The sequence below is a fragment of the Oxyura jamaicensis genome, chromosome 5 (genome assembly GCF_011077185.1).
Source record: "Oxyura jamaicensis isolate SHBP4307 breed ruddy duck chromosome 5, BPBGC_Ojam_1.0, whole genome shotgun sequence".
Classification (NCBI taxonomy): Eukaryota; Metazoa; Chordata; class Aves; order Anseriformes; family Anatidae; genus Oxyura; species Oxyura jamaicensis.
The window spans coordinates 29437208-29462366 of record NC_048897.1 but is presented as its reverse complement, the minus strand read 5'-3'; the positions used below and the strand labels follow the sequence as shown (position 1 = coordinate 29462366).

General features: G+C 38.2%; 1 protein-coding gene across 4 annotated transcripts; it reads right to left on the bottom strand.

Moving 5' to 3' along the window:
* Positions 1-23890, bottom strand: BUB1B (BUB1 mitotic checkpoint serine/threonine kinase B). Of its 4 annotated transcripts, none has more exons than XM_035328631.1 (24): positions 23759-23890; positions 23177-23339; positions 21794-21853; positions 21377-21521; positions 20305-20501; positions 20045-20223; positions 19734-19933; positions 18118-18212; positions 16470-16696; positions 16078-16193; positions 14609-14706; positions 14279-14331; positions 13716-13841; positions 13423-13507; positions 12955-13057; positions 11240-11526; positions 10143-10333; positions 8156-8299; positions 7869-7981; positions 7431-7592; positions 6606-6748; positions 4930-5104; positions 4462-4565; positions 1-1053 (listed from the first exon to the last, which is right to left on the bottom strand). In XM_035328631.1, the coding sequence occupies exons 2-24, from the start codon at positions 23317-23319 to the stop codon at positions 864-866; spliced, it is 3336 nt and encodes a 1111-aa protein (XP_035184522.1). In that variant the 5' UTR covers positions 23320-23339; positions 23759-23890; the 3' UTR covers positions 1-863. The 4 variants fall into 4 exon arrangements, with proteins under 4 accessions (XP_035184522.1, XP_035184523.1, XP_035184521.1 ...); XM_035328632.1 differs by lacking the exon at positions 23759-23890 and adding an exon at positions 23674-23758; XM_035328630.1 differs by lacking the exon at positions 23759-23890 and having other exon boundaries at positions 12955-13054.
* Between the last annotated feature and the right edge of the window lie 1269 nt (positions 23891-25159).

Genomic DNA, 25159 nt, shown 5'->3' with positions numbered 1-25159 from the left:
AAGTTTCTCTGCACTTAAGGTACATAGCATCTTGGTATGAAATCCTATAAGTTCTGTTCAGTCTTAAATAAAGTAAGTACAGGCCTTTGTATTGATTTTAATAATGCAGTTTGTAAAAAGTTAACAGACATACATCTCCAAAAGCTTTCATACAAACCTGGAAATGCTTTAGCACATACAGCAAGTAGAGTCTTCAAAGTGATTGAAGTGTTTGTTCCAGACAGAAACTCTAGCCCTTGCTTAGAGAAACAAAAACATAAATATGCATCTTTTTTGCTTGTGACTCCTTCTACTTTTCCTACAACAATCATCCATGAGAACATATTCCAAATAGGAACATTCAAGTTGTGTTAAGTGCCTCAGAAGTCCTGTGTGGTTATGAAAGCTGCCACAAGATGAGGTGCTTTCATATCTTGCAGTCAAAGGCAATTCCCAGTCAGGCAGAAGCACTCCAGTATGGATAATAAATCAAGCGTTTCAAAACCATCTGACAATAATGTTTAATACAACCAAGATACTATCAAAAAACAACTTTATTGATGAAACAGCAATTAAAAGCAGTACTATGGAACAACTAAATGTAGGGCAAAGACACTTCAAAGACTAGAGGGTAATCTAGATATTAAATTCATTTATGAGAAGCTATACAGAAAGGGGAGTGGGCAGTTACAACAGCTTATTTTCTCCAGCAAACTTCTCAGACACAGACTAGTTCACCTAACAGTTTTAGGATACCTATGCACTGATGCAACATTCTTTAGCAAGTCCCGTAGAAATGTCTACGATCGTTGCTCATGCTTACATTTGAAAAAAATAAGTTAAATTCCCCTCTATAATACACATGAGATTTGTCCTCTATGAAATCAGAGAAAGTTGTCCAAGCCGAAGGTTTCTCCCAGTGCTGCTAAGAATTCATAAAGATGTTTTTGGAAACCGCTGTCAAACTTGTCACTTATTTCCTCTCTGAACTCCCTCAGCAGAGGCACTGTGGATTTACCATCTGCATTCAAAAATCGCTCAAAAAGCTTATGCCAGAAATCACCACCAACAGTCCTAAAACAAAGAGTAATTTTCAGTGAAACAGTAGGCACACATAATATGTTTGTCAATATTTCCACTTATATCCAGCACTAAATGCCTTGGGAAGACCAGTAACATTTTCATCCATATATAAAGGAAAACAAGGAATGTTGTTAGGTTTATGCATGGGCCTCTTTCTTTCTCCAGTAGGCTTCTGCATAACTAAACATGCTGTTTCAGTTCTATCAAAAGCAATGTTTTTACAGTTAACTCTCCTAGTGTACTTGACCACTATTACCACTCACAGAGACACGGCACTTCTAAATGAGTTAGCAAAAAGATTTTTTGCACCAACAAGGCTGACAGATTCCTTTCATGAATAAGGGACGGATATAACTTTAAAACCCCCATTTACAGGCTAAATTTTCTAGTCAATATTAAAGGAAAGTTCCAAGAAAAAAAAAAATGGGTAGTTTACAGACAGTTTTTAAACTCCCTTTGGAGTTCTGTTTTTTAACCTCCACCTTCCATCTGTCAGTTCTCATACAGAAAGCATTTCAAAGACAATTAATAGTGATAAATCCCATCTCACAGATGTACCCACACAACATGAATAAAAGGGTGACTCAAAATCTAAGAAAACTAGTATCAGAGCTAATACTTTGTTCTTCAGTCTTGCACTAAAGACCATAGACCGTGCTGTTTCTGATTACTGAAGTACTTTTCCCCTTTAAGCCAGGAGTTATGCTGTCTTTTGAACAAATTATCTACCTCTGCTTTATGTAAGTGACTCACAAAACAGCAGCAGCCAGTTTCATCTCAGAATCTGACCTGTACTATTACAGTAATAACTCTTACATTTTCTAAGATAATTAAGCCATACAGAACCCAATAAAAAAGACATGAGACCCCTTCCTCACAGCAAGTAAGGGGGAATAGCAGAGGATGTTACACATTGGTAAGGATGTCTAAGGAGTTAATGATTGACAAAAATAGTCCTAAAATTTTAAACACAGTTTCTGTATGATAGCCCTTATCAGCCTGCACAGATGAAGTTTCCTAAAATAACATGGTGAAAATAGAAAAACTGAAAAAAATAAATACTTCTGGAGCTGAACAGTTTCTGTCAGTAACATGCTAAAACTCCCCACCTAAAAAAAATGATTACATTCAACCTTATAGTAAGGCTCAAAGATCAAAATAGAAACTTGATCAAAATTCACATTCTACCTTTCCTTTCCAGAAGTCTTCACTATACTGTTCAACTCAAGTGCTTTGCATTCATTCTGTCAGCTCTTAAGGTGCCATTGAGTGCCACTGGGTCTCCAAGGCCATTTTTGTGCTCTGCCTTGCAATTCTGAACTTGCAAGGATAGAGTACAAGATCAAGTAATATTTATCAAATGTGAAGTACTTTAACTGGGCAGACCCTTCTGGTGGATGAAGGCTCCCTGCAGCAGTAAACCAGTTTGTCAAAGATTTCTTGAGAACATATTGAAAGCTCCAAATTGACTGGAGGAAGAGTCATTAGCTGTTAGTAAGAACGAGACACACCAAAAGATTTAAGTGTGAATGCAGAGCTCTGCCAAGCAAAAAAAAGTTAATTGCAGATTCCTAATTCCTGCATAATGAAGTACACCATTTACACTGTTGGTAGAATGCTTGAGGATAACATTTGTATAGGTGTTTTAGTTACACATTTATTGTAGTTTTTGATATTGAAAAAGTTAGTAAAGAAGATAAATGATATGCATAATCACATTTTCAGCAGCAAAATAATAAACAGGACTGAAAATAAGTTCTTTATTTGTATTTACAGCTCCATAGAAAAGTCATAAACCAATGTATCCAAGTGTGAAAAAAGCTCTTACAGCCTGGGTTCAGCAATACAAAACACATGGCCAGGCTTCACCTTCTTCCTTAAGTCTCCTCTAACTCCTCACAGCTCTCAGCAATCAGTGCCCTTCTACACAAGTCTCCCTCTGAATTCTACCTCTACTTAGAGCCCTTCCTTCAATCCAATGGCCCCAGCTTTGACCCAAATACCTTTCTAACTGACTCCTCCTCTCCAAATTCCCCATAATGGTCAGCCCTATCCTTCCAAACTCAGACTTTCTATACCTGATACTTACATCCTCATGGCCCAGTTATCTAAAGTTACTGTTATTTTTCTCACATCCTGACCACATCCTGATGAGGTCCCTAACACCCTTTCTCAGTTCAGGCCTTGATTGGCTTCATCTGTTGTTGCTCAATTTCAACTCTTGTAGAATAAAAAAGAAAAATAAAAAGCAACACTTGTCAGAAATGTATCCCACTATCCCAACAAAATATTGCAAAAAATTGATTATGTGCTGATAGAAATGAATGTACAGGAGTCCTATTTTTCAGAACAGGTCAGATTTACTTAAAGATATGAAGCGTCAGAATATCTGTCAGTAGAAAGATGAAGTGAGTTTCCATCAGTTATTTAGCTGATGGGGAGAGGTTGAAAGGAAAGGAATGTTCCAGTAATCCTGAAACTAAGGTGATATAAAGCACAAATTTACTGCCAACCTACATATAACTGATAATCATCTCCTGAGAGGTGAATTGCTCTTGGTGATTTTGTTCTTTTCACCTAGTCCTGTAAGTTGATCCTCTTAAGAAAAAAGAAGAAGCAACTGGGTACAATATGAAGCGTATAGTCAGTACCCAGCAGAAGCCTGCTGTAGCTGTAGAATGACTACTGGTATCATTCTATAACAATATGGAAAAAACAGATACATGTAGAGTAGGAGGAAGACTGAATCTTTCCCCCTCCATATAAACCAGCTTAAGATGATTTTTTTTTCTAATGATTGAACACAAAGATGTATAAGTAACGCAGGTTGCTAGGGAACTGGACAAATCCCAAATCTGTAGTATGTTTTCTTAAAGCAATAGTTACAGAAGTACATCTACACACCAAGTATAGCTAATATACCATGACCCTGAATACAGATAGCTGTCAAGCAACTTCTGCTATGAGCAGAGCTCTAGAAAATCTTTATGAAATGCTAAGGCAGAAAAATTCTATAGGATATGACTAATGAAATGAACAAGCTTTTAGTTTAAGAAAAGAGCGTAGATGAAGGCGGAATAGTGTTATAGCCCCAGCCCTAGCATGTGGCTAAATGGGAACCCTATAAATTAATAATTGAGAACATCAGCTTCCAAAGGAGCAGTTCCCTGTGCAGCTTAAATTATCAACGCACGAGGAAAAATAATTAAAAATTATACTGCTTCCACAACTGTTATAAACAGAACCCTAGTGTCAGCGTCTTAGTAACCCTTCAATAGATCCTGGAATCAAAAAAAAAAAAGCAGAAAATCCAAGTAATCACCACTTCTAAAGCAAAAGCTCATAGAAATTGGAAGAAATATGTTACTTCCCAGTAGCCTCCTCTGAAAAAGGACTTACTCTGATACATTTTGGCTGATTTTCCAGATGGAATTCTCTTGATAGACCTGGATGTGATCACCAAACAGCATCAAATGGATGATATCTGCAACGCCAACCAAGTCGGCCTGCAATCATAAGAAACATTAGAAAGTTCAATTTCTGTTGATTTCTACAGTCCACCACAGATTTCTAATGTTGGTGCTTTTACATATTTAAGTCTGTATCGGTCTTTGCATCAGGATCTTCAGAAGATGCTAAGCAAAACAACTTCAAATTAGAATTCTAGTCTTCCTCTACACTCCTAAATAAATGCAGTAGTCACAGGTACCCAGCAATTCCAGAACAATGCTGCTAACCCCTTCAGTTAATGCCAAAGATGTAAAGCAGATGAGAAATTCTCAGTATTTTCCATAGATTCTATAAAATATAACTTAAACCAAGATTTTGAAAAGGAAACAGAAACTAAGGTATCCTGCCAAACAGACTTACCTGATAAGGAAGGGAACTTTTTGCCAGAAGTTGTTGTCCATGAGGAGTCTGATAAATTGGAAAACTATTGGGCAAGCTTACTTGAGACTGCAATCTCAAATCCACACTGTGAGAGAAATCCACTACCTTCAGAGCTCTTGTCATCTTATCATAACCAAATGGGTCACAGATACTGAGTAGAGAAAACAAATGAAGCATAAAGCAGACCAACACATACTTAAAAAAAAAAAAAAAAATCAAGAAGCAAGTCTTAGCTACATCAATGCTCCCCTCTGATGGCTAGCTTAAGAACTACTACTGAAAGGTCTTCCCCTGAAAGGGGAACCAGCTGGCAGCTTGAAGCTTACAGATGACACCTGCATCTCCAGAATAGCAATAAGAAACACTAAATGGTTAGAGACATTGTTTTGATATTCATCAGTTATCTGAAACACAGTTAGTGGAACAGGAAAACAATATGAAGTCTAGTACTTCTCCCTCTCTTTCAAGATATCAAAATAAAAGAAATAATTAAGAATTAATCGTACTTCATTAAACCTTCCCTAGTCTACACACCAGCAAGGACAAACCTAAATGGTAGAAGTGAGCACTTCTATAGATGACAGCTGCCAAGTCAACAATATAAACTGATCACACTTCTCACTACTATTCTTAATATTTGCATGCTATAAGCATACTTCATAATTTTGACTTCATTTATGTTATACACCTGTCCTAGAATAATTTCTTTCCATAACACCAAAACCTATTGTCATCCCTACTTTTTGGCAGCTAAGACTGGGTTTGCATTTTCTAGAGAGAAATCATAATAAACCTAAGCAGATAACCAAGTCCATCACACCACTGTTTGATCAGTGATTTTCAAAATGGGGTGCAGGCAACCCAGAAAGCGTGCAAGACAATCCATTGGGGTATGTGAAGAACATGTACACGTACTACTAACATACAAATAACTTTAAAAAGTATACATATATTGGAAATGCTTTCCCCCTTTTTTTCCCCTGATAGGGTTGCACAAGCAAGTTTAGAGACTACCGTGTTAGATGCCTGGAGGTTGAACGTTAGTTTAAAGTCAATAGCTATTTTTAATTTATCAGCAATGACTAAGAACTGCTTCAGTTAATTTATTCTAATGTAATTATATTTGAATCATTATATATTCTCTAAGTTACTATCTTCCCACACTCCATTCATAGATCATACTCCAAGGGATGTGTGACTTTTTAAACTTAATATAGGAATAAGTTTAAAGCAGAAAGCTAGATCTCTGCGTACATTAAGCTACAAGCTGGACTACAGCGGAAGCTAAGCAACCCATTTAAGTGCCTGGGTATTCCCATCTGTCCTTTGTTTCCTAATGTTGTGTTTTCCAGACATGCAAGAGCAAAGACAAGTTACTCACCAGTATCCAGTTAATTGTAATATAGTAGTCATATGTAAGATAGTAATAATATAATAAGTAATATATAAGATAGTAATATATATTACTGGGAGGGGAGTGCGTGGGCAGAAGGTTGACTCCTAAACTATGTGTTTTCACTGTTTTGGGAATTTTGCAGCCTAAGAAACCTGAACTATTATATTAGTTCCCTATCTAAAAGGGATAAATTACAAGAAGTTATAGCTGAAACCAAGTATTACATATCCTCTCAGATGCATACAAAGAAACTAACCTGTCTCCCAGAAAGAGCACCTCTGGTCTGAGATCTCCATGGACAATTTCTGCTTTGTGGAGCTTCTCAACCATGCTCAGGAGATCATGAACAACCAGCAGGATAACTTCCTTTGTGATAGACTTGCAGTGATGAATAAGATCCTGAAAACAAGGAATAAACATGCATCTTTATGCCAGTTTAAGTGCAATATTTATAGCTCACCTTTTCTTCCACCCCCACTTAACTGTACAGAGATACAGTCCTACCCTAAATTTATTGTAATCAGATTTTGCCCGCAAACATCCAGTCAGAATTAAAATAACCATTATTCAGAAATGGACAAAAACAGGAGGAAAAATTGAACTTAAGACTGAAACGACTATTTGATTTATACCCTACTTAATTTATACGCAACAACCCAAAATGCGCTTAGCAGATTTTATTTTAAACATAAATCCTTCAACAAGTTACTGAGTGCTATGACCTTTCTATAGCAGACAGAACTCATTGAAAGATGCCAAGTTAAACAACGCAGAGTTTTAGATGCGAGCCTTATTGTGAAATAATCTGTGGTTCTGGGCTCAGGGTGTTTATCACTCATGAACAAAGTTAAAAAAAAATTGGTTTGTTTCAGAGAAGCACATGATCTATAAATGAGAAACCAGCTCTAACTAAGGCTGTAACAGATGGCCTTAATTTGTATGTAGGTAAAACAAAAAAAGAGGATTTAGATTGCACGAATAAACACGTGAAGCTATCTTCAACAATGACCAAAACTCACTATTAAGTACGTATGGAAGAGTTCATGTCTTTTGCAATTTTACTTTGTTTATCTCTACTGACCCCAAGCGTATAGCGATTTACATCCCTATGCAGAATCACACAGCCATCCTGGTAGAAGAAACAGCTGCATTTTTCACTGAAGCTTTGGTCAAAGTCAGTATTCAAACGCTCCTGTAATTGAAGTGTGATATAAAAGTCCCAAGGCACAGGCTGAAAATACACCTACAAGAGAATACATAAGAACATTTATTTTTGGTATAAAGCAAGAATTGCTCATCTTCACATTCTTCTCATCTTTTCTAATTCCCAGTTTAGCAAGGAACATTTGCCGCAGTCACAAAATTTTAATCTATATCAGCAATTAGAATAAGGACATGGAATAGCAAACTTCATGCATGGAATTCCAGAATTCATGGTTAAGTTCACTTACAATGTAAGTTATATCTCATAGGAACTTTATACATGAACTATGAAATGTTAAATCATCATCTATGTTACCTTTATTACAAATCCCTTTGCATCCAACTGGGTAAAGTTAGCTAGAATAGCAAAACACATCTTGTATTCTTCATTGGTCCAATATTCCCATTTGATAGAGTAAGTCTCATCTCCTGTTATGAAAGTTTACATTCATGAGCTGTCACAGCAAATGTGCGTCCAAAACCATTCACGTTATTCCCCCTCTACACCACATAAAACTGGTATGCATGAATACAAAGTATATTTCAAACAAATTAGAACATCAGTAGATCACTTGCACTCCCCAGGGTGTCTGGAATACCTACCTAGCTCAATGTCTTTCTTGAACTCAATGACAGGCACAGAGCCAGTCTCCAAATGAAAATCTGGAGAAGCAGTCAAAGATTCTGGCATGGGATCTAAAAGCTTTTTATGCTGTTCAGCACTCCACAAGAGCAGAGTTACATCACCTAGGAAGACAAGTAATAGAGACAGATGAGCTCAATATAGGTGTTGAGTCTCTGAAATGATTGCATCTGTCAAGAAGAAAGTAACCTAGATATTGGAAGCCTTTAATTTAGCTTTCCATCTGCATACAGACTCAATGCATCACCTTTCAGCAAGTCCATTAGTCTCTTCCCAATAGCTTCTTGTTCTATGAAGTGAACATAACTCTATAAGGCAGTTTCAAAAGCGAGTGCATCTCACATCATGAGATTTGTGACACTACTGTAGTGTATTGTAAGATGTGCCTTTAACAAGAGAAAAGGCTATGAATTAGATGATGTACATTTATCTGCTCAGCAACAGCAGAATCCAAAACCATTATTTTGTGAATTAGCTTTCCTTTTTTGAAATCTGTATCTGGAGTAAGTGATCAGCTTGTGGTTTTTGAAGTGATGGGTTTAATTGAAATTAACTTATTTGAATACAGCAGGGTTTTTTATTTAGGGAAGAACAAATTAGACTCCAACTCTACTGCTCTCTACAATAAGGATTTGATGGCTTTCACCTCATGAAAACATACAAGAAAATTACATGTAGGTCCGGGGAGTTTTTCTGCATAACAGAAGACACCATTCAGTGGATGTTCCAATATATCACTAAATTTCATAGTTCTGTGAAATTTAAGAGTAATAAACTGTCAGATGCCTGAAGTAATTTTTCTTGCTATGTAACATTAAGTATTACTTATTACTACATCCAGGTTGATAACTGAACTTCAAGGGAGATGTGCAGAAAGGAAGGAAGAGTAATAAGAGGCAATAAATGATAGAAAAAAGGACCATTAGAGCAACTGAACAAATGTTTTCTCTTCTGAAAGAATAAGGAAAGATCCTGCATCCTTCTCCAAACAGTAGCGAATATGAAAAAGTATAAGATCTAGTTGAAGTGCCAGCTATATTTACAGCACTCTTCTCATAATTTTCTCCCAATTTTACTTTGATTCCAGTTCCTGAGCTTCTGATCATGCTTCATCATAAAACATGAGTGGTACAACAGACTTCTTAAATAATGTAGTCTAGAGCCACACAACAATGTATTGTTCCCTAAAGTAGACACACTGAGAATTTTCAGGTACACAAGTCTGATTAAAATGTCATAAACTGAAATCAAGAGGCAAGAGGTTAAACACTGAAAACTCATTCAATACAAACTTAATTGTACTGGCTAGGTTTTGAAGGTGGTGACCATTCCTGTATTAATTGTAACAAAGATCTGTAACAGAGAAACAAAGGTCTTTCTCTAGAAAAAAGAAATTAACTATGAAGGTATCTGTTTTCTTTTTCTTCAATAGGAAAAAATACTGCAAAGACATGCTAACGTTCACAGGAAATTTAGAGTGTAAGTTTGAAACTACAGGTATGAAATTCTCTCTAAACATCAAATTCATTGGCCTTTTTTAATGTGACAATTACTAGCCTATCAAGAGAACAGTGTGATGATAAAAAAAAGTCAAAACAAAGCTGTCTTAAGTATTCTCCCTACTATCCAGACAATTCTTCACTTCTGAATTTAACCTCAACTCCCACATATTCTCTGCAATAATACCTAAAAAAAACTTCTCTATTACCTTAAAGAAACCACCCATTACATTAAATTTTTGTCTTCTGGATACTGACAAGCACCTTATACTACATACCTTAAGTGGTAGTGCTATATAGTACAGAAAAATTACAAGTTCAGTCACAAGACAATGCAGTGGGAAATACACAGAAAATAGAGTAAAACATAAGATACACAGAAACACTACAGAGTAACAACAGCAGCTGCGAGTTATTTGTTGAAAGTGAAATTCAGTTTAGTACTAACCAGTTATGTTTTCACTGATACCTCCAGAATCAGTAATTGTTTCAGCAGGCAAAGTCTGAGCAAGTTCCAGTTTTTCAGGGATGTGCAGGTATTTAATTGTGGATATTTGTGTAACAGAAGAAAGAGAAGATCCCGAGGAGACAGAAGAACCTGATGAACGAGTATCTTCCAGGCTTGCTTCCATGATTGGACTGTGAATAAAGACATCATCTATTCAGACGTTCAGAAAATGCAGGGTATGACCAGTGGAAGGATACTGTGCACTCCTAGACTTTTTTTTAAAAAAAACAAAAAGTCCTTTCCTATCCTTTCTGGAAAGCAGACAACTGTGTTGCAACCTCATGTTAGTTTTAATGAGTTTACACTCGGAATCTTAATCGACAGATGACTTCTCTTCCATTAAATACAACTGCTACAGCGGAAGAGAATGCCAAACATTTACTACTACCTTATTCTGGTAGCTGCAACAAAATTCAGACCAACAATGCTTTTAAAGCAGTGAAGAGAGGTGGGGGGAAAGAAAAATCACTCTTGATTTTCCTTCTTAACTATAATCAACACGTCTTCCCAGGGAACTTACTAAACACACTCCTTTAGGTTGTTGCACATGTTTACACACTAACAGCTAGCAAATCAAACTCAGTTCTGAATTAAATACTATACAGTAGTTACTTTTTTTCTTTACAATGGTAAGAAACAGTTTTTTGCCATTTTTTTCCTTCTCTCTAGCATTTCTCCTCTGTAGAAGTCTAAGCCATAATCATCAGATCCATTTTATATACTGAAATGACTACAGAAACAAGTATAAAAATCTGTGACAAGAGAATAAAAGCAGAATCAAAGTCAGAATATGCTTATGAATTTCTTTACAAATTAACTTCATGCTTTTTCTACCAATTAAGTCTTGCAACAGAAATGAAGAGATGATTGAGCTTGCTATTACTTCTTAAACCTGCACAAGGCAAAATGGATCCTGAGCTAGAGAAAGCATTCGTTATACTCTGATCTCTTCAAAACTATTTTTTTTTCAGAAACAGTAGTAAAACCACAACCAAAGAGACGTGAAAATGGGCTTAAAATGCAGTGCTGTTAATTACCTCAGTTTATTTACACAAAGAGCTTCATTGTATGTCCCCTCACAAACTGGTGTTTTTTGATTTGGAGGTGCACTCTTCGATTCTGGACAGTCTTCCTTCAGAACACTCTGTGAATAAGCAGGATCTGGGATTCTCTGAGCTACCACCCCGTGAAAGGGAGTTGACGCAAGATGGGCAGCCCTAACAAAGTCACACGTGTCTTCTGGGTTGGCACAAAGGGTTTTGTTCTTGTAGGAGCCTGTCACAATTGCATCTTCAGACAAAGGCTCAATTCCATTCAGCTCATCCTGGAACAGGTAGGAAGAGACAATGAAAAGGCTGTAGATTGTGTCAAACTACTTATTTTTAACCGAAAAGCTATCATACCTCTCCCCTCTCTCCTGTTAGGGGATTCAAAAGTTCTGCCAAGATGTGCTTCAAACATAGCTTCCTTCCACAAACAAGAAGTATGTATAACATGTCATACAAGCAATTACTACGTCATATTAAAGAAATAATAATTGAAAATGACTTAAGTTTATCTGCAAGTATAACAATAAAATTTAGTTACTGAGGTTTTTAAACTGGAATAACTATCTCCCGTAATGATGTTCTCTCTGTCTTCAACCCTGTTATACTTCATGTGACTTTTAGTCATTCCAGTCCCATAGGTATCCATCACCTAATCAGTATGAAGAACACTTCTTCCTTCCATTTCTTTAAACCCATCACCTTCTAACTTGGCTCTGACATCCAGTCTTTGTATACTCCACTTACATCACTCATTCCAATTGAGAAACTGAACCCTAACCATAACATAATTGCATTTTTCTTCCCTCAGAAGAGCCTATCATTGTTTACATTCTAGAGTGTTGCAGAGCTGTCAGGCATTGCCAAAGACTACTTGGTATCTAATGCCCTAGAAGAACCTCTCTCAGTTCAGTTATAATTGCATTATTCAAGTGTTGATTAGTCAGGACTCCTACACAGAGAACAAGACAGCTTAGGAAATGCGTGCAGAGATTTAAAGGAGTCATATAGGTGACAGAAGTGTTAGGCACTGAAGTAAAAGCTGCACCCTGCAGATATCCAGACTGACTCTGGAACCAAACTCAGTACAATGCTTACCATGAATTATTTAACCCTAACTATTTCATATTGTAGCTGTACAAAAAAAATCCTTCTCAGCTCAGAATAAAGTCCTCTAACTCTTTAAAGCACCAGCCTAAAGGTCTACTGCAGCATGCAGTAACTGAATCCTTTGAGACAACAGCTAACACCTCTACTGAAAGCTTTACAAGTATCTGCAAGACTCCCATACAGAGACATCAGATCAAGACAGCTTAGGAAGCCAGTGCAGAGATTTAGGAGTCTGATACGTGGCTCGTTAGGTAACAGGAGCTGAGATGTTTGCTTGAATGTGTGGCAAGAAAGTGGATGGAACAGGATGCAGTGTTTAAGAGTTGCGCTCAATCACACAAGCTTTTTCAAATTTTGGAGTGAAGAATCCTGACCACTAATCCATTACTTACAATGCGGAAGACTCTTTACCATTATCTCCATATTAGTCAGGTTAAAGCCTAATAAAAACATTAATTCCAGTGCAATATTAACTGATTCTATAATCATCACATAATTCAAGGATTAGCATGCCAGACAGAAGCTTAGATCTCACATCAGTTCAGCCAATCTCACTCAGTTCAACACTAGGATATTCCTTTAAACTGTTTCCTTACACAGGCTTCTGGTGGTATGTTTTCCTTTGCAGTAGCAGATTCTGAAGGTTTACGAACTGCGAGAGGGCGGCGGGCACTTTTCTTTGTATGATCTGTAGAACAACTAAGATAAGAGTTATATGTCATTAAATATTTATTACAGTAGCTTCCAATCTTCAGCAACTTCCTCTCAAGAGTTTAATCCACTGAACACTTCAATCTACCATTTTCTACTACAGAACTACCAGCAGACTGCAAAATATACTGCTCTCCTGAAAAAGGAAAGCTTACATAACACCCTGAATAGCTCTAAACCTAGGAGGAACAGCACAATTTCTTGTCACCATGGACATCCCAAACAGAGTAATGAAAGGAAAAAAATACAAATATAAAAACCCACATCTGTTCAAGGAGAAGACTAATTCAGCTGATAAAGCAGTTTGAAATTTTGGTTTTCCTTTCTTCCTCTAAAATCTAGAGTAATTCTACCTTATATTCTGGTTTGTTGAAGTAGATGATTCATCAAATATGGTGAAAGGCACAGACGGAACCACTGATGGAAGGAAAACCATATCTAGAGAGAAAAAACAAGAGGCTCTATTATATCAACAGTTTTTCCTGCAACATATCAATGCTACTTACAACATTTAATACTTAAAAATACTAGTCCTGACAGGAAGTTAGGGCTGACAATTAAAGAAACTTTAGAAAACAAACTTGGTTTTGTCATGTTAAACAACCACACTTTTACCACATTAGCCAACTTGTTTTCTAGAACACACCTTCAAATTTTCCTCTTTTCCCAAGGCTGGCCTTACCCCTCTGCTCCTCCTGTTCATCCTCAGAGTCCAAAAACACACTTCCTCTTTGTGTATCTGGGCATACATCAAGAGACTGGATAACCTCTGCTAAGCAACAGTAGTCAATTACATTTAAGTTTCCTTCTGCGATATCCATACCAACAAAACTTAGTATGTAATTTATAATCATATCCTTCTACCAAATCCTCAGAGGAAAAAAGGAAATTACTTAAGACATTATCAAACTTAACATGAGTTTTATGTCGGCAGTCTTACTAGAATCTGCAAAAGAGTATAAAAGCAGAAGAAAGTCTTCCGCTGTTAAAAGAGAAAAAATATCTTCTTCCTGAAAGACTCTTGAAATGATGAAAGTTCTCAGAAACTCAGGTGCTCAGTCTTTTGTTTAATATACTTAAACATGCTGGACACTACCACAATTTCTCATTTTCTTTCCTCTAACCCATATAGGCTATTGCTATTCATGTAAGAGAACACTTTCCATCAATGCAGCCTTCTTATTACCACTAAAAAATTTAAATCCTTACCTTCGGAACAAGATGGTTTGTGCAGCTTAATATCTTCTGAGGGCTGGTATTCACTGTAAACAAGATACAAGCTTATACTTATATTTTGTGAGTGTATAAAATAAACTTCATAAAAAGGTCAAGCCAAGTTGACCTATGCTATCCATAAAAAAATTAAGATTATTATTCTCAAACAGAAATTTATCTTCATGTGATTTCTGTTCAGATTCTGGTTAGACTGATGCCTAGGGTTACCTCCATTCTTTCTGTGAAAACCTAAGTAATGTGGAATGCTGTTTAAGTAATTGTACCCACAGGTTCTCATTGCTGGAAAAGAAAATCCTTTATTACCTTTCCACATGAGGCTCTTTCACCCCAAGTTCTGTTGCACTCGAAAAAGTAAGTTCTTGTTGTTCCAGAGATGGAAAAGGCTTTGTTATCTCTGTTGGCTGTAGGAACAAAGACAAATTTTGGTTCTACAGGAATAGAATCACAAACCATACAAGAAGATTCCAGGAACAGTATGATAATCCCATGCGGGTCATGAGAACCCTGAGAGAGTCCATTCTTATGCTTAGTCCAGCTAAAGTGTATAGATTTTACTCTTTGCAACCATGTAATTTTCATAGGAACTTTTAAATACATTGCAACTATTAAAGATATGTTGTTAAAAAGTTGCAAAGTGCTCTGAATTTGATGTAAACAGTGTATTTCATCATTTAAAAAAATTATCCCTAAATCTTTGCTCTGGAAATGAGGACTGGGGATACTGGGGGCATTGGGGGCAGTGAGTAAGAGAAAATAAAAATACTCTATTAGTCCAATGGATATAGCAGAGAAAAGGAAAAGCATTAAAGTAATTAGGTTTTACTTGTTACCTACAACCTGTAGGAAAATTGGGGTTTAAGTACTTGTGCAACCATAAGAACAGGTTGGGTGATATATTTTTTTTTGCTTAAAAACAAAAACACAACTCTAATTAAACACTACCAAGAGAACAAACTATATTTGCTTCAAAGATACTTCGATCAAGACTGCTCTGCATATAAAAAAAATCTAATACGTGATAGAGCATACTATCTGTAAGACTTGGAGACAAATCTTAGATATGGCTTGTGTACTGATTCTAGCTGGGATAGAGTTAATTTTAGTCATAGCAGATTTGTGGTGTTATGTTTTGGACCTGTGAAATTAGGTAATACTTCCCATCTTCTGGTGGGAAGTAGTGAACTCCTTATTTTGCTTTTGCCTACTAAGTTGTTTATATCTCAACCCACAAGTTTTCCCCAATTTTAACCTTGTGATTTTTTCTCCAATCCCACTGTGGGGAGCGAGAAAGTGGCTGTGCTGCCTACAGGGTTTTAACACAACACTTTGCCACCTTTTCACTCCTTTCCCTAGTTCCAGTTTCTTCTGTTTTCTTTTGCACTACAACTTCCCTATATAAAAGGAAACCTCATGTAAATAGCCTGAAAGAGCAATTCAATCTCAAGTATTTAGTATAACTTTACTCTATAAAAAAGGAAAGAAGAAAGCTTATACCTGAACATAAGGCATCTTGTCAGATTTTACATAGCAGCAATACTTGTAAAATTAAGTTAGACCACAAGACTTGAAGTCTTTGATTATACCCTTATACTGGAAGGACATTTAAGAAATATTTCTGAACTTCCTTTTACTGGGTGACACTTAACATACATGATACAGCAGACTGTAGTATCCTTTCAAAAAAAAATGAAGCCAAACATAAGATATTGTTCCTCTGGTACTTGTAAATAGTAGCTATTTGTAGGAGTTCAGGTAAACAAGGAGGACAATACCTGTTCACATGATTGTTGCTGCTGCTTGTCATCTTCTTTCTCCTTTAATTTCTTCTCCAGCACCTCGATTTTCCTTTGTATTTCTTCCTTCTTCTGCATTATGGCCTGCAACTCCTCTAAGGACAAAAAGCTTACATGGCACAATATGTATTTCACACATGATCAAGCCTGAATTCTTTTTCAAGGGGCTAAAACCTCTGGTGGTCTTTCCCCATTTCCTTAGTTACACAATAAGCTTTTATCTATATTGCTTTCTCTATACTTCAGACCAGTTAAATAATCAATCCAGTAGAAAAAAGCAGCTGCAATAATAGAGACTTATTTATACTGACAGGAAGTCCAGTTTTATGATTCTATCTCAGAAAGACTTGTCATCCCATTCTGGAACGTACCTTCAGCTTTCTTTTTTGCTTTCTTTCTGTAGACTTCAGCACGAATCTCTTCCAATGAGAACTCTTCCACTCCTGCATAAACTTTCTCTTTACAGTACATCACCGTCTCCTTTTTTTCTTGAGTATCCAGATGATGATTTTGCACCCGCCGTAGTGGATCCTCCTCCTTCTGAGGCTTGCGAGCACTTAAAACACTGTTTATGCTGGGTTCAATCTTGCAGGGAGTCCTAAAAACACAAGCAATTATTACTTGGATTACATGTGCTTCACCAAAACACTGTAAAGAGATAAGCATGAAAACAGGAAATTTGAGAAACCAGCTGCAGAATAAAGTCCACAGACATTCTGTTGTGTTGACAGACACAAGAAAGTGGAGTACATAAATAGTACATAAAAGGGAAGAATGTCAAGTCAGAATATCAAGTCAGAAAAAAGTGTTAATAAGACACAGTCAAGAGCAAATAAAGGTCTTATGATACTCTAATTGTTGTGCATTCTGAAGTGTGATTTGTTTTTTACTTTAGTTCCATCAGTCTGCATGACCATACAGATGACAAGTCCCCATTCAACCTACAAAATAGAGTTTACCTGACAAAAAAACAAAACAAAGAGAAACAGAAGGACTTAAAAATGAAAGGTCTTGGGCTAGATTGTGTTTGGCATTTTAGATTCAGGGGATAAAAAAAGATTTAAGACACAATAAGCAGGTAGTTTGCTCAAGGAAAATATTCTGCATATTAAGTGACAGAAAAAAGCTCCCTGTTACAAAAGTTAATATGTCTGTGCAGTGAAAGAAGCCAAGAGAGCAGCATGTCAAATCTAATTTTATGCCACCACTGATTTCCAGGAGAAAGCCTTATAGCTAAAACAGTTTTTATTTATTTAGCATTCTTAAATCATGGTATGCCCTTGGCCAGAGCTACTTTGTAGTCCACATGCAACATACAAAACCCATTGGAAAGATCTACACTGCCAAACACTTTTCAGCATTCTTTGATTACACATAATTCAAAACCAAGGAAGCAGCCATATCAAACATTCTTTTCTCCACCCTTCTCTTAGGGAGAAACTGTGCTTTCTGTGGCCATCATCAGCCAGCAGAAAAAGAAAGTTAAACAGCTTTGCAAAATACTACATTTTCCTCTGCTGTAGCAAAACAGTGAGTGCTGTACAAGCAGGAAGGTTATTTCAGGCAAAACTGCATACTCCTCCATAACCTATGCAACACTGTTGTCATGGAAACTGACAGCTTGTTTCAGTATAAAACTCTAGATAGATTGAGCACAGAGGAAGATAGAGGAAAACAGCAGTAAGCCTGTGTCAATTTGGGGCTGCTTTCATAGCAAGCAGCATCCTAAGAGAGGTAACTGTGGTTTTGTTTCTATATGCTTAGTCAAGCCATTAAACTATTTAACATGTACAAGTGTGATACAGGCTCCCTCAAAATGAACACAGCCAAATATTTCCCATACCCTTTTGCATCCTCCACTGAAGCCTCTGCCATCAAGCTGAAATACTAAGAGCTTCCAGACTGACAGATTTTTAAATTTTCTTAGATCTAGAAGCTCAATTACCTGGCTAAGTCAGAATATTACAAAGCAGCTTTGATAATTTCAAATGCAGTTCTCATTTCAAACTGAAGACTCACATGACTTGCTGCTGAGCTGATTCTTCCACGTATGGGGTGAAACTGGGCAGCGGACAGGACATTTCTATGCCAGAATTTGCACTGCTGCGAGGACGCTGAAAAAGAAGAGTCAATGTTAGCAGCCTAAAGATTCATTGTTAGCTTCTCTTTTCTGCCGATAACTGAATCTCCTTTTTCCCCCAGTGCAGGATATTTGGTGGTTTCATTACTAAGAATTAAACTTGATACTTTTCCCAAGACATATAAAAGACTACCTCCCTTCTGATAAGCAGGTAGTTACAGACCAGTCAGTTGGGCACTGGCACCTAAAAAAACAAGACATGACTCTTGCATGTCCTCATCAGTATCTATGTTCTTTATTATTCTGAGGGAACATTGGTCTAGCAGGGTATTATTCCATTTTCTCCTTGTTTGTTTTCCAGAAATGCTATAGACATTTTTCAGCCAAGACTGTCTCAGTCAGGTAGCATTGTTTCTGCTGCCCAAAAACCTCCAGACTTCTCCATTTTCTTCTCAGGGACCATTCCTACAACACAGAAATCCCTTAGCTGCTTTTGGAGCAAGTTATTTGAAGAGAATAAAGATGGCATCAAGTCTGATATCATCTACCTACTTGAAATTCCCCTAGATTCCCAAGAAAGTGTTACATGGTAGGGATATTTCAAACCGGTTTCCAATTAGTTTACACTATTGGAACAAGCCTTCTGTCATCCCCTTTTTCATCTACTGGCAAGCTTCTTTATATTGTTAAGATTAATATTTAATTGGTACAGTTCTCCAGTTCCTTTGATCTTGACTCTTCTGTTTTCATCACTAACACTCCAAACAGACTTGCAGAATGCTGTACATGCCTTATTTTCATATGCCAGGCAATGAGTTCTTCCTTCATGTATGTATCATATGATATTTGGGTAGGTGTTTTATGGTCTCCTCTAGAGGCACCCAGACAGGCCTGAGAGGTGAGCCTGTGCAGACTTTGTGAGGTTCAACAAGGCCAACTGCAAGGTCCTGCTCCTGGGCCAGGGCAATCCCGAGCACAAATAGAAGCTGGGCAGAGAATGGACAGAATTTGTGGATGCCCCATTCCTAGTGGTCTTCAATATCAGCTGGGATGGGGCTCTGGGCAACCTGGTCTAGCAGAAAGTGGCCCTGCCCATGGCAGGGAGGCAGGAACCAGATGGCCTTTAAGGTCCCTTCCAGTCCAAACCATTCTATGATGTCAAGTGAGTAAAAGTTAAATTTTCTATAGAAAAAAATAGTGTCTGGCTTCTCTCCCTTTTTTTGCAGAATGTAGTTTTACCTCATATTCTTAGCCTGGCAATGTCTTTGGAGGGCAGGAAAACTACCTATTTTTCTGGTTAGCAAGAATTATAAGTTTGGCTTAGGAAATAAAGTTTTTAGAAATTATTTTATCAAGATCAGCTTGTTAAACCTGACTAGGTTACACAGTGACAGAGAGTCTTCAGGAACAAACTAGAAAGTTTGGTTGCTACCTATAGAAACAAATCCCAGGAAAGTGAGAGAGAACATGACCTTTGTCTCAGTTATCAGAAGATACCAGCTTACATCCAGCTTCCTCTTTTTTTTTTTTTTGCCAGTCTACTTTGACTCCTTACCCTTCCAGAAGTCCAAGGTCCTGCACTTTGTTCATTCTCCTTGGCCCTCGGAACTGGAGGTGCTGCCCATGACTGTGGCATAAGTACAGGAATTTCAGGTCCAGAATCCAAAGCTGCATTTTCATCAAACACAGCAAAACCTGGATTCTTTGAAAGCTGCTGAGAACTTAGAGTCTGGAGACTTCTGTTTTGGTTTGTGGCTGTAAGAGATTTATGCAAATTAACCTTTAGCCTACTGTACTCAAATGCAAATTCCACATTGCGAGGGTATAAATTTTCCATTCGTATGTGACTTTAGCAACTGAATGTACCTTTAAGTGCATCTCCTACACGACTAATTGGAGCTCTCACTTTTTTCTTCCCCCTGCCTTTTAGATCTGCCAGCGAGCTTCTCTGAGGTTCTTCAGTTCCCAGAAGACTGGTGTCTTTTTCATCTGTAGATTCCTCAAGCCCCAGTAGTGTCTGCCGAGAAACACGGGTCTGAAACTGCCTGAGAAAAATATCGGAGAAGTCGGCAAAAAGTCACTAAAGCCCATAAAACTCTAAGCTCTTCTCTTAGCTAGAAACTTACCTGTGATGGGACTGGAGTTTGTCCAAAGGCTCAGCCTTGCGGTTAAGGCCTTCCTGAAATATTAAATCAGCTTTTTTAAAGCTTCCTCTAGCTTCGAGTTCTTCTGCCCACGTGATGTAGAACAGTGCTAACGTTGTACCAATTTCCTGGCTATGCAGGTAACTGTATAGATCCAAGGGCTCGTTACAACAGTTTCCCTGAAACAAAGTATTTAAGTAATTACAAAGGATTCCAAGTCAATGTCTGCTTTTTGTAATATCCCAACACCGTATTTATTTCGATAAAAGTCCTACAGAAGCAGCTGTTAGGCCAGGATATATGATGGTATCATGTCATGGTGCACAAAAAAGGAAAGAAACTCAATAGGAGGAGGAGGAATACCTCTGGCTCCTTGTATTTATTTGTCAATATTAGCAGCCCCATAAGTCTAGCTTACATGTTTAGAGTCTCAAATTCAAGTTTTTTGGCTAATTCATTGACTGAAATATGTCATTTAATACTCCTGAGAATATTTTACTTCATCTTTACATAAAGGAAAATTTGTTATTGGTCCAGGGACTCGTAAATCAGCTGAGGAAGCTAGATTTGGAGGAAGTCCCATTAAGACGACAAGAACAGCAACAACAAGAGTTATAGCAAAGCAGAGACAAGCCAAGACCAGAACATTTTCAAGGTTTTTTTAAGCATAGGATATGGATACAAGACACTTACAACCTAATGACTGATAGGACAGATACTACACCTAAAATGTATCTTTACATCATTTTTATGTTCTCCCAATATACATAAAGAATCAAGCTCCACTCATTCAAACTAGCTTTTCCAAAACAAGACATATTGAATACACCACTGTCCAAACTGAATGATCTTGAAAAACATCTGAAGTTCCTATTCAGAGTGTGAAATGGAATTCCAGAATAAGCAATACGTTTTCAGAGAAAACTTCTAATATTGCACTTGTTGTACAACATGCTTTTTGACTCAGTTACAAAGAGAAATCAAGTTAACACTGCAAATGACAGGACAAATACAAGAAAAACTAACGTCCAATGGATTTTCTAAGGACACTTACAAACTTGAGCCAGAGATTAAGATAGCGGGCATCTTTGTAGTATCTCTTCTCTTCATTGAGCGCTCTCACTGCCCTTTCTAATATTGCTGAGAGATTACTCTCCTTTCCACCCTGGGGGAAGGTTTGCTCTGTCCACCTGATGTACCTAAAAATGGAATATATTCATAGGAATTCAGTTCTGCATAACATACACAGCTTCCGTTTCAATAAACACAACAAAAGTTAGAATAAACATTAAGCATAGTATTGAAACAGAAGCTACAGATCATTAATAAAAATTATTATGGAGTTTCTCTTTAAATTAATTTATTATTAGATTATAATAATATTTCTCTAAGCTTTTACAAGAGTATGTAACATTTCAGTGACAAAGATCTAACAATTTCATTATTTCTTCTGTAGCAGAAAGAAGCTTACCGGTCCCAGACATCCAAAGGATCGTCACCAGAATAAAAACGGATCTCTGATTCAAATTCTCTAGAAAAATAATAATAAATAAATAAATATAAAATCCATCCAATAAATTGCATGTTTTCTACTCTGTAAACTAAGGCCTTCGCTCTCACTCATACCTTTTTTTTTCCAAGTGTAAACGAAGAAAGGTATTTTGCATATATTAAGACTTGATCTTTTACTGAGACCAGGATAAGCTAAAATAAACATCCCTTTTGCACTCTTCTTCAGAATTAATGCATAAGGAAACATTTATTTAAAAAGAACAGAAATACATTGAAACAACCTTTTTGAAGTATACTTCCAAGAACAACTACTACCCCAAAGCCCAAATGGTCTCCCATGTGAGAGACCAATACAACACTTGATCTCTTATTAGAAATATTAAAAATCTAATTTTTGCATGAATCATCCTTTACCTAAATATATTATTGAAGTATATTATTTGGGTTGGATTACAGAAGACAATGGAAAGTGATGATGATCAGACAACTACAGAACCACACCACAGAGCACAGTGAAGACATCTAAATGGCTACACTGACAGTCACTACCTTGCCTTGTTCTTCAAATCCCAGGCATCATTCAATTCCTACAACACAATGGCTTTGCTCAGGCAGCAAAAGAAAAGTCAAGAAAGAAAGCCACTTAGCAGCGTGAGTCAGATAAAAACAATGGCTTGTGCTTAGTGGCTCTCAGTTTGCCCTATAGAACTCCCCAGGCAGTCCCTTGTTCAGGGTACTGATGCATAAGTCATGCACAACGCAATTTCTCACCACCCACTGACCAATGCCCAGCCTATCCCTGAACCCCCTACCCCCCGGCCCCCCCCCACTGGCCAGCCCCCCCCATATATTGTTTAGCATAAGGTCAGATGGTATAGAACACCCCTTGGCCAGTCTGGGTCAGCTGTCCTGGGTCTGTCTCCTCCCAGCTCTTGCTGCACCCCCAGCCTGCCCGCTGGCAGGACAGAGCGAGGAGCTGAAGAGTCCTTGGATTAGTGTAAGCACTGCTCTGCAACAACTAAAACATCAGTGTGTTATCAAGATTCTTCTCATCCTAAAACCAAAACATAGCACCCTACCAGCTACTAGGAGGAAAACTAACTCTGTCCTAGCTGAAACCAGTACAATACTTCATTGCAAACCTAAAAATAACCATCTGTGCTGTGCAGCACCCACAAGTACCTAAGCCCTAAGTACCCGTAGCACAGCACTAGCACAGATCTCTCTCTGAGCTTCTGTTTTTCTATACTTTTTAAACACTGGTACACATAAAGAAGGTGTAGAAAAGTTGACAAGAAGGCAGAAAGGTAAGGGAAAACAAAGTGTCTAAAATCTTGCTCACTGTTTTTTGAGCTGAACAGCAGTGTGAGTGGAAGCCTCCTGCTGAGCCAGTGCTTCCTGCAAGGTGGACATGACCCGGCCCTGCTTGAGGGGCTGCACATTCTCTTTGCTCAACTCCCACTCATCGTTGCAGTCTTGCGACATGACAGCCTCTCCTTTAAGTTCTGCATTAAGCGCAAAAACAATAAAAAAATTGATACATTAGGTAGTATAGTACCCTGAAACCTGACAGATCTGGCTTTCATCAGCCTATCCAGCACACACTCGGCATAGCCTTACACACATCGCACAGACCTCACACTTTAGACATTATGAACTTCATTCCCCGTCACAGGGATCACACGAAACTAGAGCTAAGCCCTCCTTTACAATCAAGGACCCCAGCCAGGTGATCTCAGAGGGAAAAACACTGAGATCAAGGTGCTTCCGCCCCCGCCCCCATTCCGCCCCATACTCCCCTCACCCTCCCAACATCACCACCCTCCCTGCGGCAGCGACCTCCGGCTGGGGCAGCCCCCCGAGGAGCCGCGACGGAGGTTCCCTCACGGCAGCGGCCGAGACCTGAGGGACGATGGCGACGCACCTCAAGCACCACACCGTAACGTCCACACCGGCCCCGGCCCCCTTCAAATTCAAACCCCCAACCGCCGCCGGCCTCCTCGCCCATTGGCCGCCCCGCTCGCCGCGCCCCGCCTGATTGGTTAAGGCCCTGAGCTGGTCTTGCCGCCCCGGTGCCTCATGGGAGTTGTAGTTTGCAAGACTCCCAGGAGAGAAATGGCTGATGAATCCTGTAATTGAAAGCTTCACAATTAATCTCACCTAAAAGGCAACTGCAACCACAGGGAGCAGTCCTGCGCTCTCCTTTTCCAGCTCCCGCGTATTCCTGGAACTTCCTTTGCTCAGATCTGTCGCTGACCTGGCTGCCTCTACTGAATTTGCTCAATTCTCTATCATAAAAATGGAAAATAATTCCTTTCAGCATGCAGCCAGCCGTTCGATGGGCTTTGTTGTCACAAAAAAAACACTTCCTTTTGTGGTGTCCCTGACAAACACAATGCAGGGTTTTGATCTTCCCAGGCTGGCTCCACATAACATCTCCTGTCAGAACAAAAGACTGTACTTGCTCAGGCTGTAGAAGCAGCATTGCTGTGTTAATGTGATGTTCAGCCCTTTAATTACCTTCTCTCCTAAAGCATTGCAACGTAGAAACAATTAACCCAATGGGCTGCAATAATACTGCAATAATATTGATATCCTGCTTCCAGTGCCGGAGAGTAATACGCAGTGAGAGATCATGTTTTCCTGGTCAGCCCTTATTTACATGGCATAGGCATGTCCTAAGAGTTAGCCATGTAATAAGGTGGCTGAAGTGCTTTACAGCTCCCCACAATAGTTTCAAGCTGTTCTTGTGTTCCTGCAGACTAACCGAAATCGTAGAATCATAGAAAGGCTTGGGTTGGAAGGGACCTTAAAGACCATCCAGTTCCAACCCCTCTGGCAAGGGGAATGGTCATCTTCCAGTAGACCAGGTTGCCCAAAGCCCCCGAGTCCCTCTCCTGCTTTCTTGTAGGCCTTCTTTAGGTACTAAAAATAACTAAAAAGACACAAAAATGAATTAGGGCTAAATGTTTACCTCCCTTTAAGTGACAGCTGAGATCATAATAAAAGCCAGTAGTTTCAGGGAACAGGGCCCAAAGTGTACTCCTGTATTGCTCCCTTCTGTGTTTTATATTTGGAAAATATATATATATATATGAGGCAGCTAAAAAAAATACCTTACACATGAATGAGTATTACCCAATGAGTAATGTAGATTAGCTGCCTGCTCTTATTGTAATTGTGATAACTAAAAATATTTCTTATAAAGTAAATTGAAAATTATACAAGTAAAAAAATATGACTTTTTACAACAGTGCTGTCATGGAGGACAGTCCTCCAAGTTTGAGTTTAATCAAAGTGGTTTTGTTGTGGTGGTCGTTCATAT

What these genes read in the sequence shown, in the direction of transcription:
- BUB1B (XM_035328631.1), bottom strand. Translation starts at nt 23,319, where the DNA reads ATGTCGCAAGACTGCAACGATGAGTGGGAGTTGAGCAAAGAGAATGTG. An exon ending in ACATACCACCAGAAGCCTGT is followed by an intron (nt 11,527 to 12,954) that starts GTAAGGAAACAG and finishes TACCTGTTCCAG; the next exon opens with GATGAGCTGAATGGAATTGA. An exon ending in CTTTGTGTAAATAAACTGAG is followed by an intron (nt 10,334 to 11,239) that starts GTAATTAACAGC and finishes CTTTATTCACAG; the next exon opens with TCCAATCATGGAAGCAAGCC.